The sequence below is a fragment of the Muscardinus avellanarius genome, assembly GCF_963383645.1.
Source record: "Muscardinus avellanarius genome assembly, chromosome: 2".
NCBI lineage: Eukaryota > Metazoa > Chordata > Mammalia > Rodentia > Gliridae > Muscardinus > Muscardinus avellanarius.
In genome coordinates, this window is record NC_137787.1 from 17,776,347 (window position 1) to 17,792,682 (window position 16,336).

At 39.3% G+C, this 16,336-nt stretch overlaps 1 protein-coding gene across 1 annotated transcript in view; it reads left to right on the forward strand.

Annotated features, from left to right (window-relative positions):
* EPHA4 (EPH receptor A4) overlaps positions 1-14,356 on the forward strand; it is a gene marked incomplete at its 5' end in the record, with an annotated part of 144,893 nt that extends 130,537 nt beyond the window's left edge. The window contains 6 exons of the mRNA XM_080689172.1: positions 1,801-1,862; positions 2,291-2,500; positions 4,993-5,142; positions 8,824-9,017; positions 13,523-13,678; positions 14,029-14,356. Of these exons, the coding sequence (XP_080545298.1) occupies positions 1,801-1,862; positions 2,291-2,500; positions 4,993-5,142; positions 8,824-9,017; positions 13,523-13,678; positions 14,029-14,143 (887 nt within the window). The 3' untranslated portion in view covers positions 14,144-14,356. The remainder of the gene's footprint in view (positions 1-1,800; positions 1,863-2,290; positions 2,501-4,992; positions 5,143-8,823; positions 9,018-13,522; positions 13,679-14,028) is intronic.
* Positions 14,357-16,336: the final 1,980 nt, after the last annotated feature.

Below are 16,336 nucleotides of genomic sequence, written 5' to 3' on the forward strand. Positions count from 1 at the left end.
AAACTCACTTAGATACATTTGTTCTGTCAAAAGACCTTGGTCCCAGCTGGAGAGGGTAAATGTGTCTGAGAACTGAGAGCTTCCTATTTATATTGATGGAGGGTGGGGATTTGTACCAGGATCAATCTCTCCAGCCAAGGAGAAAACTGGATGAATTTTTAAATACATCCTTTGGTGTGCACCAGGATGCCTACTTTCTCTTGCCAACTTTCTTGTCTCAAAAATATAGTCTCTATGGTATTGTATTGTCATACAAAATGTGTGATTCTGGAAGATTTCTTAAACATGGCACCACCAAAAGACAAATTTGACTTAATTAATTAATTGATTAATTACGTAAAACTTATGCTCCAGCTGGGCATGGCAATGCACACTTGTAATCCTAGTTCTTGGGAAGGTGAGACGAAAGGATCACAGGTTCATGGCTAGCCTCAGCAACTTAGTAAGGCCCTCTATAGCTTAATGAGACCCAGTTGGAAAAAAAAAAAAAATAGGCTGAAGGTATAGCTCAGAGTTAGAATGCCCCTGGGTTCAATCCCCAGTACAGAAAAAAAAAAAAAAATTCTGCTTCTCAAATTTTTGCCTCTGACATGAGGACATTTCCTCTTTGCCCATTCTAGAAACTGCTAGTTGACAGCAACTCTGGGTAGAAAATATAATTCTTTAGAATATTCTTTGGTACTTTTCATCAGAGAAATAGGCCCAGCCCATTCTCCCTAGTCTAATGTCAACAAGTACTGAAAGCGTATGAATATTTTTGATGTACCAGACTGACATTTTATCTTTATCCAAAGGACTCTTTTGTGGACTCTTTACTCTTTTACTTTTCTCTTAGTGAAAAATAAAAGATTTTCAGCCTCCATCTCCCAACAATGCACCTTAGAAAGAAATCATTTCAGACCTTGGTTCCTTTGCCAGTGATTAGGAAACTAAAGAATGGTTCCTATTTCTTGAAGTCCTCAGAGAGAGAACTATAATGACATGGAAGTATTCTCCCTCCTCTCTCCCCAGACCTCAGACTCATTTTGATTTCTTTGCTAAAATAGGAGGAGGTGAGAAAGAATATTCTACTATTGAATTTAAATTCCTATTTCAGGTGAAATAATTGACTGAATCTTTTCTCTGATGGTTTTGGACTTTCTTTTTCTTTTTCTTTTTTTTTTTTTTTTTAAGGCAGACAGCTTAAGGAAGCAAATAGAACAAATTTATTTATAGATAAGGAAAGGGAAGAAAAAGGACACAGAACCTGACTGGAGGGAGACAAGAGGACAGAAGATTCCATTCTGCATGCTGGGGGCTTAAGATGTGATTGAATAATGAAGCATCCTACACAATTACTGTCCTCTGAAACTTGGATCCCCCTAAACAAAGGAAAAAAGCTTCTCTGTCCATTGACTCCTGTAGCATCTCAAGAGTGGCTCAACTGGGGACTTAGTCAATTAATTATCCTAAGGACTTTTTTTTCACATTTAAACGTGCCTTTCTGTTTATGACTTTCCACTTTTGCTTGAGAGAGCAGCCATTCCTTCCTGTGCTCCCTGGATACCAGAGACCACTTTTGTTAGAGACCTTGTCAACAAGTCACCCAAAGGGTTAACCTTCCAGATGGAATTCACACCTACTCGTCCTTTAATATTTTATTCTGAGCTCCCCACAGCTGAGGCATAAGCTTGACTTGTTTTAATTAAATTAGATCGCGCAAGACAGGTGTCTTGGCAGTAAAATCGTGAACAGCCCATTTTTATCTCATTAACTGCCGCACTCATCAAGGGTTTTTGTTTTTCTTTCTGAAAACTCTAGGTAAACCAGTAATGATCATAACGGAGTACATGGAGAATGGTTCTCTGGATGCCTTCCTCAGGGTATGTGTCTTCTTTCTATTAAGCCCAAGGACATTGGTGTCTAGGAAAGTCTGACACATTCCTTGTGTCCATTTCATTCAGTGGTACTCACAGGCTTTTTTCCAAGGGGAGGGAAAAACAGAGAATGATGATTTTTAAGACTATTAAATAATCCATGGACAATGAAGGGAGTAGTTGATTTATTCTTGGAGTAGAGAGCAGTCCCAGCCATAGATTCATTACAGCTGGATCATGTCCATCCATCACAGGAAGCAAACCTTCCTCCCAGTACGGTACACTCTACTCGTGAATTAGTGACTTTGGTCAGAAAGGCCCGGAAATAATATTGAGTTTCATCAAATACTGGATACAGATATTTTAAAAAAACGCTCACTGAGAATTAATTTGGCCGAATGCTAATGGAAATGTCCCCTGTCTTTTTCGATCAGAAGAATGATGGCCGGTTCACGGTCATTCAGTTGGTGGGCATGCTTCGCGGCATCGGGTCTGGGATGAAGTACTTATCTGATATGAGTTACGTGCATCGTGACCTGGCCGCACGGAACATCCTTGTAAACAGCAACTTGGTCTGCAAAGTGTCTGATTTTGGCATGTCCAGAGTGCTTGAGGATGACCCAGAAGCCGCATATACCACTCGGGTAAGGACAACTGGCCACTGGGCCTTGGCTCTGATGAAACTGGTCCTCCTTTTCTTACTGGATAGTTAAGCCCTTTTATGATTTTTATGAGTTTCTTCGTCCTTCAGCTCCTCTTTGTATCCTGGCACCTATTTTTAAACCATGTTTTTTAAAAAAAGGAATTTTGAAGCACAATCTAAATGCATGGCCATTTTTCAAAGCCATAAAGTATCAAGCAAAATGGACTATCTTTCCCTTGAAATTTTGGGGGGCAAAGTTCTAGTGAACAATAAGTATATTTTTAAAAATGATCTAAATGAGAAGAACGTATCAAGGATTTACACAATGTAGGATCATTTTATTAAGAAATTTAGGATTTTATTAAGAAAATCAGGAAGTAGCATTTCTCGTATATTGCTTACACTTACGCTTGCTTTCTTGTGTTCTCTCTTTCTTTTCCTTGCTTCTTTCTTGTCTATTTGAGATTTCTCTTTGGCCCTTTTCCTACACTTGAAAAAAATAATCGTTCTTCTAAACAAGACAAAGCAATGTTTCCAGTGGGTAGGCTGCACTTTCTGAGAATGTATATACAGGATTTAACATTTACACTATGTAAGATAGTATAGTATCTAATGGCCTTCATTTTACCATTGGTAGATAAGCAGGGATTAGGGCACAGTTAAAAGAATATCTGGTATACCGGCTAATGGCTCTGCTATCTTGACAATCTGAATATAAAACACTAATGGAATAAACACATAATCATAAGCAGTTATTGGCTAAGGCTGACGCTGTTAAACACCAGCGTGAAACAGAAAGTTACTAGCCATTTTGCTCCTTTACAATTTACCGATTTTTGTCTGCAATCTCAAGCCCTGGATTTCGGCTTATTTGTTTGGTTGGTGGGTTAGTTATTTTTAGGCAATATTCAATTTCTTTGACTCTAGTTTTGATTGTGTGTGGGTGTGAGTATTGTACTTGGGACTGAATCCAAGAATATTCTGCCTCTATTAAGCTCTACCTTCAACTCTTTAAAAATATTCTTTAGAGACAGGGTCTCACTAAGTTGCTTATGCTGGCCTTAAACTTGCGATTCTCTTAGTCCAGCCTGCTGAGTAGATGGAATTAGAGGCATTGGTCACTCACTACACCTGGCCTAGTTTTGATTCTTACATATATCTACTTTTAAATATCAAGTCCATTTATTTAGGAAAGAGTATTTCTTTGTGAACGCTGAAGATGGTTTATATTTTCCCAGTAGTCGAAGACAGAGACGTTTAAAAGAGAATTCTAGAATGATACATTTACGTAGATAAAACCTTAGCCAAATATTTAAGGAAGCACCAGTGTCCTGCAAGAAAGGAGTATGAATGGAATACAACTGGGTTTTCAGAGTAAACTTCAGTAAATTAAAGAAATTCCCAGGGAATTTTATCGTCCTGTTTAGTAGCCCTAAGAAAACTTTTAAAGGACAGTTGCTTAAACAGCTCAATATCTGAATTTGAGTTGAATTAATTTCCCCAGATAGAACTCTAGAAAATTTGAAATCCTATTAAAAACTTTTTTGTGCATAAGAATAAAGAGGTTTTTTTTTAAAGGAAGCACTTTAAATTAAACCTGGGTAGTATTTTGTTAATTTATCATTTTTAAAATGCTTTTTTAAAAAAACTAAATAATAACCCTTACTTCACTAAAGTCAATAATAAAGTGAGTATCTGGTTATATTTGGCTTCCTCTAAGGGTTTATTTGCATTTATCTTCTAGATATATTAAATATGCTTCATGGTATATAAGAATAGGCACTGTGATAGAAAGACATTTTCATATTTTTCTTTATTCATTATTTCTAAAGCACATTGTCTTTGTGCTGCAGTGTGACAGAATGCAACAAGAAGTCAAAACAAATGTCAGCTTTATGTCCTTTGACGTACTGTGGACAGCATGTGTATTTTATAAACTGAGATCCCCTCACTTCTGTAATAATTACCGTAAACAGGGCTCGGGTAATAGGTAGATATTTTGTTTGTTTCGTGTGTGTGTGTGTGTGTGTGTGTGTGTGTGTGTGTGTGTGTGTGTACTACTAGGGATTGAATCCAGAGGCATTCTACCTCTGACCTACACCCCTAGCCCTATTTTATTTTATTTTTTAATTTTAAAACAGAAACAGGATCTTATTAAGTTGCTGAGGCTGGTCTTTAATTTGTTATCTTCCTGCCACAGCCTTCCACGTACCAGGATTCTAGGCGTGCACCATTGCGACCAGCAATAGATAGAGTTTTAGAAATGAATTAGGTAGATTACCCATTCACTTCCCTGTAACTAAAGAAAACACACGAAGAGAACCATTTCAACCTGGAAGACTTTAGTTAAAAGAAACTCGTCCCTTCTTATTGTTTTGAGAGTTGTCTCAGGAATGCGGTTGCCTGGCTTGACAAGTGGTAACTACATTCAAAAACGAAAACGGCACATCAGCGATGTACTTACGGAATAACTTACGGCTCAAATGTTCACAGGGTGGCAAGATTCCTATCCGGTGGACCGCGCCAGAAGCCATTGCCTATCGTAAATTCACATCAGCGAGTGATGTATGGAGCTATGGAATCGTTATGTGGGAAGTGATGTCGTATGGAGAGAGACCCTATTGGGACATGTCCAATCAAGACGTGAGTCTCTCTGCTGTGAAATATATGTCTCTGCATTGAGAGTCAGGAAGTTCTGCATTACTGTGTGATGGAGTGAGCGTTAGGTTTGAGATGATACGTTAAGCTCAAAGTTCTTATTGCGAGTATATCTTGTAATCTAGTTTCACATTACAGCCAGCAATGGATTTCTACTTCAGTGAGCAAAGTATAGAACACGGGAGATAGACAGACAGACAGACAGACAGACAATATGGGATAGTATTTATACTAGGTGGACTTCCAAAACAATACTGAAACAAAATTAAACTTCGAATTTGAAGAAAATGCAAAGATTATGAAAAAAATTTTATGTGTAATAAAATTGACAGAAAGGTTTATTGAAAGAAAACGAGTGAATATTTTAAAGCTGGCATAGTTGTAATTAGAGTTTGCCCCTGGAGGACTCTAAAATAAAGCTCCGCTAAATGACCCTTTGTAAATTATGCACATCCCTTTAAATGTACCATCTGGACTAGTTCGTAAGGGAGTATCCACAGTGCCTGCAATTTCAGAAAAGCATTCAATAATGACACTAATAAGATTCCAGAGTAATAGAATTTAATTACAAACATCTCCAGTGAGAAACGAAAAAAAAAAAAAAAAGAAAAAACAAGAAAAAGCCCTAGATCAGGGGTCTTCCTGGAACGAATTTTAGCTCATTTTGGATGAGTTTTAGTTCATTGTGAAAGGATGGGAAATTGGTGAAAATAAAATGGCCACCTATTCTTTTTGAACTGTACTCATTTTTCTGTGTATGAGATAGAACCTTCTCTGTGGGTGTTTACCAATGCATGGTAGTTTATCAATTAAATTCGTATTGTAGAAAGTCTTCTTTTCACAACTTCTCTCTGATAGGGAATGTTGCTTGACCATCTGCCTTGTCCTTCTCAGACTACAGGAAGTTGCAAAGCCTTGACAATTAAACAAAGAACCAGGTGCACTTAAATAGAATGCAGGTTGCCTTATGAGTAAAAAAATGTTCAGAGTCACAGAAAACTAATGTATTCCATACCTAGTGGGGCAAAAGGGGTTCTCCACTGTGACTAACCAGATTAAAGGGAATGGTAGTATTGACATTGTCCTAGCTGTGATTTATGAGAAATTATTTATGGTACATAGAAAGAGAAACAACAGCTCTCCTAAGTGAGTGGTAATTACAGAGGTGAATAGCTCCCAATCCCCTGTTTGATAAGATTATACTGTGTAGACACCTACAAGTCATTTCTTATAGCTACATTTGGATTCACTTTAGAGATCCCCAATGGGACAAAGACAAATCACTTAAATGATAAAGTAGCATATTTATTTACTTATCTATTTATTTGATGTTCATGCATTCCTTTATTTCAGTTGAGAGTTTTGGCTAAATGTTCGGAATAGGAGCTCATGTAAATATGTTTCCTGCCTTAAATATTTTCACACCTGTAATTTTTACAGTTTCTATATTTTGGGTTGTTTTTATGCATTTCTTTTTTTTTACATTGTCCATGGAAAAGCATTTTAATCCATGTCTTGTTCACAAATTACCCATTATTCACACATATTTGTCTTTAATGCTAGATTGTAGGACAAGAATCAATAGGATTCTTGAAGTGGAGAACAACTTCCTAAGAATTTATTTGCTAAATGGTAAATGGAGTGAAAGTTATTATTGAAAATATGTCAAACTTTGCAACTATTTTGTTTGTTTGAGTCCTTTGGCCCCTGTAAGATTCATTAATAAACTGAGAAAATGTGCTTCAAAACACACCATCTTCCAAACTGGCAGTGGATAGCAAGCTTATGGAGGAGTATTAATCAGTCTGAGAGGTTGCAGCAAATTGAGTTACCCTGGCACCAGCCCAGTCTAGCTTGCTTTCCCATCAACTCCATGTAAAATGTTTTCATCAAGTCTAGAGTCGATATCATGTACCTGGGATGATAAAAGAAAGCCAGGGGATCAAAGTGACCTCAGGTGTTTGCCAGAAATAAACATAAAATGTTAAGTCCGAAAACATTGAGAAGAAGTAGGTAGTGCTAACACAGCGAGAATACATGGGAAGAAAAGGATGGTTGGGGTCAGTAATCAGAAGATGACTGTTAAGTGGAAGCAATGTGCTGGTTAAAAAGTCAGCAAATTAGTACCTAGAAACTGGATCCAACTGAACTGGCTTTTCTGTAGAAGGCCGATTTCTGAGCCGTCACTAGACCTATCACAGGTTAAACACAGCGTGGGCAGCACACCGTGGCAGCCACCATTGGTCTCTCTAGAAGCCATCATTTGGGTGGAGGGAGAGAGAGAGAGAGACTAAATTCAAGCCAAACTTTTTCAAACCTCAAATAAAAGTGGTTCCAGAATCTCAGAGAATACTCATAAACAAAGCTTGTAAGTAGCCAAGAATCAATGAAGTAATTTCCTTCCTTAAATGTGGCATGAGTCATAGTCTATTACATTACTGGGATTCACATCCCAAAGGGGAGGGCACTTAGAGAAAAGCCAACAAGAAAACACTGCAGTGTCTGTGGAGACAATTAGAAAAATGAGAATCAGCAGAGAGACTGGTGAAGGATGTGTTTACGTCTTATTAGTCAAGGAGACCACTTTAGATGGTCTTGGGCAATAAGACAATTATCACCTACTGCTATAACTTCCTTCACACGAGCCTGGCACGGTGGTACAGGCTTGTAATCCCGGTCCTTGGGAGGCTGAGACAGGAAGATTGCAGCCTCAGCAACTTGTGAGGCCCTCCACAACTGGTGAGATCTGATTTCAAGATAAAGATTAAAAATGGGCCGGGAGGTAGAATGCCCTGAGTTCCATCCCTAGTAATACACACACACACACACACACACACACACACACACACACACAAATAAATAACTAAATAACTTCCTTCATAAGATGTGTAAGGGTTCCCCTTAAAATGTAAATGCCTACTGGGGAATGTACATGTATGTCACCGTCAACATGATTTACATCATGATGTGAGACTATAATACACCAACAAAAGCATATAAAAATGTAAGCACCCTACACAAACTCATCTTTTTTCTAACATTTCAGGAAATCTACCAACTAGCATCTTTAACAGAATCAGATAATAGCCAAGTAATCCAAGAAAGGGATAGAGTTATCTTAGGGTGTAGTCTTCCAAAAGAAAAAATGGCTGGGTTTGTGGAGGTGGACCACTGGGGTCAACCCATTGGCTATCTGAGCAAGAAGACACAGGCTTAAAATGATGCCAAGGATATTGCATTTTGGAGTTGCTTCCTGGCCACTGGATGAGACCTTCTTGCTCATGTGTAGGTGAACTGAAACTGAGTAGCAGAGGTGAGAGGGGATAGAAGCAGGACTGAGATCTCTGAGGGCCATGTCCAAGTCTCGGACAGTGTTGCTGATTTCATGGGATTCTATTCACGTCAGTACTCACTTTGAAATATGGATGTATCTTCACGTTAGAGTTTCAGGTTGGCATTGCTCACCATTCAACTACACTTACAAGTTTCCATCTCCTGATGCTGGTGATACTCAGGTCTGGTTTTGGCTTCTGTGAAGGAGTTGGAAATGTGCCCATTAAAAAACTTAGTGGTAGCTTAATGCGCTAGAAACATTGCCAGTCATGAGGGTGAAGCTCCAACAACAGCCTGCCCGGCCACTTTGTCCCATCCTGTTGTCTTCTGCAGGTGATTAAAGCCATCGAGGAAGGCTACCGGCTCCCTCCGCCAATGGACTGTCCCATTGCACTCCACCAGCTGATGCTGGACTGCTGGCAGAAGGAGCGAAGCGACAGGCCAAAATTTGGGCAGATCGTCAACATGCTGGACAAACTCATCCGCAATCCCAACAGCTTGAAGAGGACGGGTCCAGAGAGCTCCAGGTTTGCCATGCTTAGATTAAATGCACTAGAAGTGGTGGTGGTGACCCATTTTTAATTCCTCCTTGTTCTTCAGAGGCAGCTCCAGAGCACCCCACAACCTGGGTGGCTTCTTTCTCAGTTAATGTAGTATGTAAGATAGTGGTATCATCATTTTTTAAAAATATGCTCTTTCATTAGTATTGTAGTCTCACATCATATTATAATTCAGAGTATTAGGGACATAAATGCTCACTGCACTTAGTTTGGCTCCCTCTTTCCTCCTTCTTCCTTTTTGCTCTCTCCCCTTTCCCACACAGGATATTGAGATTAGCATTGGTATTTCACATATGTATATAACATCGGAGCCTGACACCTATCAGGCCTCAAATAGTGGTAAGCATTAAAACACGACAAACAAAAATAAAATCATAACTAAATAACTTATTTATGAAGCTGACCCTGAAAGTTTAGGAAGAAGGATGAACTAAATTCTTGGGTTAGTAGAGTGTGTGTGTGTGTGTGTGTGTGTGTGTGTGTGTGTGTGTGTGATGGTACTGAATATTAATCCCAGGGGAATTCTATCTCTAGGTGGTCCCAGCCTTATTTTATTTATTTATTTTTTTTTTATTTTGAAACTGGTTCTCACTAAGTTGCTGAGAGCCTTGCTAAATTGCTGAGATAGGCCTCAAACCTGTGATATTCCTGTCTCAGTCTTCCAAGTCCTGGGATTACAGGTGAGCACCACCAAGCTCGGCAGTAGGTCCTATGTATTTTGAAAAGAAAAAAGAACATTGAAATAGCAAGAAATAAAGATTAGAGAACAGCTCTTTAAGCACCACAAATCCAAGTTGACTTATCAAGTGTTCATTGGAGCAGGAAATTCATTAAGGTTTTTTTTTGTTGTTGTTTTATTACCCCTTTTTGAGTCTTTCAGAGTAGAAGAACATAAAAACAGCGATGTAAATGCCTGTTTGAAAAGAGGTTTAGAAACTAAAATAATTGGGCCACCTGTGAAACAACTAGTTATTTTATTGGGAAGAACAAGAAGAAGAGCATCATATCAAAGGACACAGAAATTCACTAGGAAATTTTTTGCTACTTAGAGACCTGGCTTTCTTGCTATCAGATTCAGGCTGCCTAGAATCAGTCTCCTCCAAAAGGGCAGAGGCCAGCATTACCAGTTAATTCATTTAAAAAGCCAAGAGAAATAAGACCAGGTGACTTTCTCCTACCTGAACCTATTCATCTCCAAATCTGAGGGTTTTTTTTTTTTTCATCAGGACCCTGAGTTAAAAACAGAAGGGCAATTCCCCCAGGATGTCCAAGCACTCCCGGTCTGTGCAGGTGCACTGGTGTTCTCTACTCTTTCTCATTACAACTCAAGAACAGAGAATTTGGAAGAGATAGCAGGAAAAAACTCTATTTTATGCTAAGCCTCTAAATTTCTATCATTGGCCACTAGACCAAAAGCATAATGGTCAGGCTCCTGTTTAAATTAACTTTGAAAAGAGCTGAATTCACATCCTACCTCTGCTCTGTGATATATGATCAGGAAAAAAAAAATCTCCTACTATTTCTGGGCTGCTTTTTGTTCTTCTGTTCTCCGAGAGGGTATAGTGAATGACTGTAAAGGCCTCTTTTCCAATTCCGGCCAGCTTCTTCATTTCTGAGGTAAATTTCCACATTTTAGATCTTCAAGAACAGAACCATGTCTTCTGTCTGAGGGCCCCAAGGCCAGTTCTTTGGTCTTTGGTGTTTCTATTGGTATTTCAGTGAATAACAAGTTATTCAGCCACGGATACCACATAATGTCTGCTTTGCTCCAAAGTACAGAATAAATGGAGTCATCAGACACACTTTTCTGAATTCTAAATTCTTCTCACTGATGGCATTTAATAACTTGGATGCTTATTACCAGTGCTGATAGTAAAATGTAATACAACGCCATATGTGATTCCGCGCAAAATTAGGAAAATGTCATGGCATTCCACAAAGAGTCCAGACTACTAGAACAAGCTTGAGAATGACCCTGAGAGTTGATTGATACTGAGTGAAGATATTTTCATCCTAAGGTCATTTTAACCTTGTCAGACACTTGGAGCCTTCATCTTGACCTGTCCACATGTTTAAAGTTAGAAGTACAAACTATGGGCCTTTGTTTAATAACAGCTATTAAGGCTAGACGCTCAACATGCTGATCAATATCTTAAATTCTCTATGGTAGTATTAGCTATTAACTAAAAATTGGGAGAAGTATGAAATCTTAGCTAAGTATGTTGGTGCATGCCTGCAATCCCAGTTACTTGAGTGGCTATGACAGGAGGATTGCAGGTTCAAGACCAGCCATAGCAATTTATCAAGACCCTCAGCAACTTAGGGAGACTGTGTTTCAAAATATAAGGAGCACTGGGTGTGGTGGCACATTCCTGTAATCCCTGTACTGGGGAGGCTGAGACAGAAGGATTGCAGGTTTGAGGACAACCTTAACAACTTAATGAGACCTCAGCAACATAGTGAGACCCAGGTTCAAATCAAAAAGTAAAAGTAGGGCTGGGGGTATAGCTCAGGTAGAATGCCCTTAGGTTCAATCCCCAGCATCACAAATACATAAATAATAAAAATAATAATTTAATTTAAAAGGTCTGGGGGTATAGCTCGGTGATAGAATGCCCCTGGGTTCAGTCTCTAGTACTATATATATATATATATAGTCTTGATAATTCTTGCTATAAATATCTACAGAATTTTACTTAGAAAATTAGACTTAATGGAAATCATGGACATAAAATGTTGGTAATGAAAACTATTATTTGGGCACAAAACTGATAATAAAAAAGTCATTGTTAAGGTATGTATGCACAAAGGAATAATACAATTCAAAATAATTTGGGTAAAATGAAAAAATTTGTCTATTTTATTTATTTTTTTTTGTAGAACTAGCAGGAGTTGAACACATTATATCTCTGAGCTATACCCCCAGTTCTTTTTAGTTTATTTTGAGACCGGGTCTTGCTAAGTTGTAGAGGCCGGCCTAGAACTTGCGATCCCCTGCCTCAGCCTCCTCAGTAGCTGAGGGTACAGGCATGCCCCACAGTGCTCGGCTTAAAAATGAAAAAAATACAATTAGATAAATTCTGCTGTGTAGTAAATTAGTTAACACATTAAGTGTTGATGTTGCTACTTTTATAAGAAAATAATTTTTTAATTCAATAATAGTATAATTTTCATTTAAACGTTTATATTTAAAACACAGTCTCAGGATGAAAATCAGGTCAAAATGTTGGGATCAAGTACTTTCTGCAATTTTTAGGGAAAAGAGAATCTCAAGAAAAAAATAACTTCACAAATAGCAGTACTGCTAAATAAGTAATTAGGATAAATGTGATATAAAACACCTCTATGAAGACCTATGTTATGATAATTGATAAGTACTTTCATAATGAAGATGATAATAATTTTGAAATATTTTTCCATCAGTAGGTAGTTTGTTATATATCAGTGTCATGAAGAATGGCAGAATTCCTGCTCATAGTTGGTCTTGATCTAATATAAAACACCTGGTTTGAGAAATGAGTAAACTAATATATAAGTTAATAAGAAGTGCTTTGAATTTGTTGAAATCATTATTTAGGAGCCCCAGCAAAGGAATACGAGAAGCACATTCCTCCATCCAAACAGTGATCAAAGTGGCCATTCTTTCTGCCAGTCCTGGCACACGTGCTAGTCAGGCCTGGGTTGATTAAAGAGCAGATTAACTCCCTGCTGGCCCGAGTTTGTCTGAATGCTCTGAGGCTGCTTGCAGTCCTGGCTGCAAGCTTGTGGGACTTGAACCCTCACTCTTTTCTCTGCATCCATCAAAACTGGCAGGTTGCGAGTTCAGTTTTCCTTACTTACACTTCACTAAGGTTTCCATAGTTGCCGAACTAAACTCTGTTACATTCAGTCCTAACTGGGACTGGACTCAGTTTGCAAGGTCTGAACAGGTTGTGACCCCAAGAGCTTCCCCAATCTTTAAGCTAGGCGTGTTAATGCTACCAGAGGTCCACAAATCACAAGTGCAGGAAATAGAATGAAGAACACAGAAGAGCGATGGCTACAGCCAGGCATGGTGGCCCACACCTGTAATTCTAATATTTGGGAGGCTGAGACAGGGGGATTACAGGTTCAAGACCAACATCAGCAACTTAGCAAGACCCTGTTTTTTGTTTTTGTTTTTGTTTTTTGTGTGTGTGTGTTTGTGTTTAATAGGATGGCAGTATAACTCAGAGGTAGAATGTCTCTGGGTTTAATCCCCAGCAACACACACACACACACACACACACACACACACACACACAATGGTTACATCATTTCACAGCTTTGTAAAAGGAAGGGCAAAGAATCACATGGTTATACTTGACAACGGTTCTATTTAAAACCTCTCTTAGCTTTTCAGTCCCCCTGGCTTAATTTAGGCCACCCAACTTCAGAACCTTCCAGCAGCACCAGTAGCTCCTTTCTGTTCATACTTTCTCCTTCCATTCCAGACCTAACACTGCCTTGCTGGACCCCAGCTCTCCTGAGTTCTCCGCTGTAGTATCAGTGGGCGATTGGCTCCAGGCCATTAAAATGGACCGGTATAAGGATAACTTCACAGCTGCTGGTTACACCACGCTAGAGGCTGTGGTGCACATGAACCAGGAGTAAGTACCCAGCGATGTAACGCAAAGGGTAAATCTAGATTTAATAGTATTTCTCTCTCTCTCTCTCTTTTTTTTTTTTTTGGCTTTGAGCTCCATAATCATCCTTCTCATTTAAAAACAAAACAAAAGCAAACCGGAATGCCTCTCATTTTGATCGAGTATAATTTTACACAGTCTCTACCTCGCACCTACATCGTTGCTTTGACTTGCTTAATTAGACATTTTAATACACCTGCCTTGCTGTGCTGTATTAACTGTGGTTGATTTAAATGTGTGTCTACCTGAAGACCGGGAAAGGAGATTCTCATCCCCCATCACTCTTTCTCTCCCTCTCTTCGCCCTCGGTACAGAGATCTGGCGAGAATTGGCATCACGGCTCTCACGCACCAGAATAAGATTCTCAGCAGCGTCCAGGCGATGCGAACCCAGATGCAGCAGATACACGGCAGAATGGTTCCTGTCTGAGCCAGTACTGAATAAACTCAAAACTCTTGAAATTAGTTTACCTCATCCATGCACTTTAATTGAAGAACTGCACTTTTTTTACTTCGTCTTCGCCCTCTGAAATGAAAGAAAAAAAAAATTAAAAAAAAAAAAAGAAAATGAAAATAAACCTGATCTGCAGCAGCCTTGTTTGGTGTACGGATTGCAGAAACCGTGGGGCTTACAGAAAAGACAGCCGGCCGGTCACTGGGATTAAACCTGGAACCAATTGTCTCTCAGAAGTCCATCACCAGTCTGTAAAATACATGTACCTATATAAATAGAACTCTGCCTCTGAGTTTTGATGCTGTGTGTGCTGCCAGACGCTGAGCTTCTCCGAGACATCCTGGATCTTCTCTCCACTGGGAATTACAACCATTGTGGCATCAAGTGCCCTCACATTGCTTCACCGGAATGCAGACTGTGCCCAGGAACAGCTTTGAAGGACTCAGGTGTAGCTTTCAGGGTTTGGTTCATACCATGAAAAAAAAAAAAAAAAAATCCAGAGGGGACACGATGAGGCTTGTCTGTGTTGCCTCTGGGACGCCCAGGTCACCTGGTGGATTCCTATGACTTGGGGGCCTGGAAAGGAATGGAAAGGGGATTAAAAAATAATATGAAAACCCAAGCCCCATGATCCCTCATGGAACAAATGAAGTCGGCTTCGTGGGCCTGAGGCTGTGCCATATAAGGTCTTGACTTGGGGACCCTACAAACTTATCATAACTACCTTATGAATAGTGGGCTGTGACAATCTTGGACAGGGAATTTTCACTTCCCTCCTTTAAAGAAGGAATCCCAAACCTGCAAGGTAAGTCAAAAGAACCAGCAATGTTTCCTGCTCCCATAAAATCCTTTTAGAGGGAAGAGGGGCAGGAAAACATGTTCTCATGTAAAATACTGAGCAAGAAATATTCTTTCGCATCTCTTAGACAGTGTTGGGTCCTGTAGGGTCTTTGTCCTTTCTTGAGAGAGGATGCCAAGGCCTGTGTGACTCTCCTGGTGTTTTCCCAGGAGTAAGCGACATGTGAGTTACATGCGGTGAGGTGGGGATGGGGAAGTGTGTCCGAGAGCCTCGCTGGCTGTGCGTCCCTCAGAAAGCGCCCTCCTGTTCCCTGGTGTCACTCTCTCATACCACACATATTAGAGAGCATCTTGGTTGCCAGGTGATGAGCAGAGGAGCCCTTCCCTCTGACTGTTGGACCAGGGGCCTCATCCTTTGGAGAGTTTGCTTCCGTGGGGGAAGTACTGGGAAGCCTTTTCCATTAGTCCCATTATCTCACTTACTTCAGTGACCCCTTTACCAGGCAGGGTTTACCTTGACTTTGGCCTTGACTTCCTCATTACCAGAAAGTGACCTACTAAAAATTGCACCTTTCTTCCCAAAGTCTTCTAACAATTGCCCTGCTTCCCTTTCATGTCCCAGAGTTTTCTTCTTGCAACTGATGAATTAAATGGCTTTTCTCATTCCTAGAAGCAAAGAACCTAACTTTAGACTGAGAAAACTTTATTCCATTTTTATCACTTTTAAACAAGAGCTTAGCTAATTTTAATGACTCCTCTCCTCTTCCCTCTTCTCTCCTCCTTTTCTCTCTCTCTCTCTCTCTCTCTCTCTCTCTCTCTCTCTCTCTCTCTCTCTCTCTGATTTATCCTGAAAGCTATTTCTTATAGAGCAAGGAATGTTCAGTTTGGTGCTGTCAAATCATGACAGTTTAGTAAAAACCTTTTTTGCAACATTAGTTGTAAAAAGCTTTTCTGTTCAGAGGGAATGTAAAATTTGTTTTTAAAACTACCCCAACAAATTTTATTTTATCACCATTTTTGCTGAAGTCTGAGAGTTCTGGAGATTTCTATTAGAATTTGACAAATGTAGGTTAGGATCTCCTTTTTTTGCTTGCTTGCTTTTAAAAATTTTTTTGTATTTTTTGTCTCTGAGCAAAGCTGTGAAGTATTTTGTTTTATTATCTACAGTCAGCAGCATTATGAAATTATGCTTTAAGTAAAAACAGGATGTTACCCTTGAAAATATTGAATAATTAGAAGTTCTGCTTTCTTAAAGTCAGCAACTTAGGACTTGAAGTATTTTTTCTAACCAGTGAACATACAAAGCAGAACTTTTCCAAATAGCACTGATTTCAAAGCACTGATTCTAGTATATCTAATGAGTTAATATTA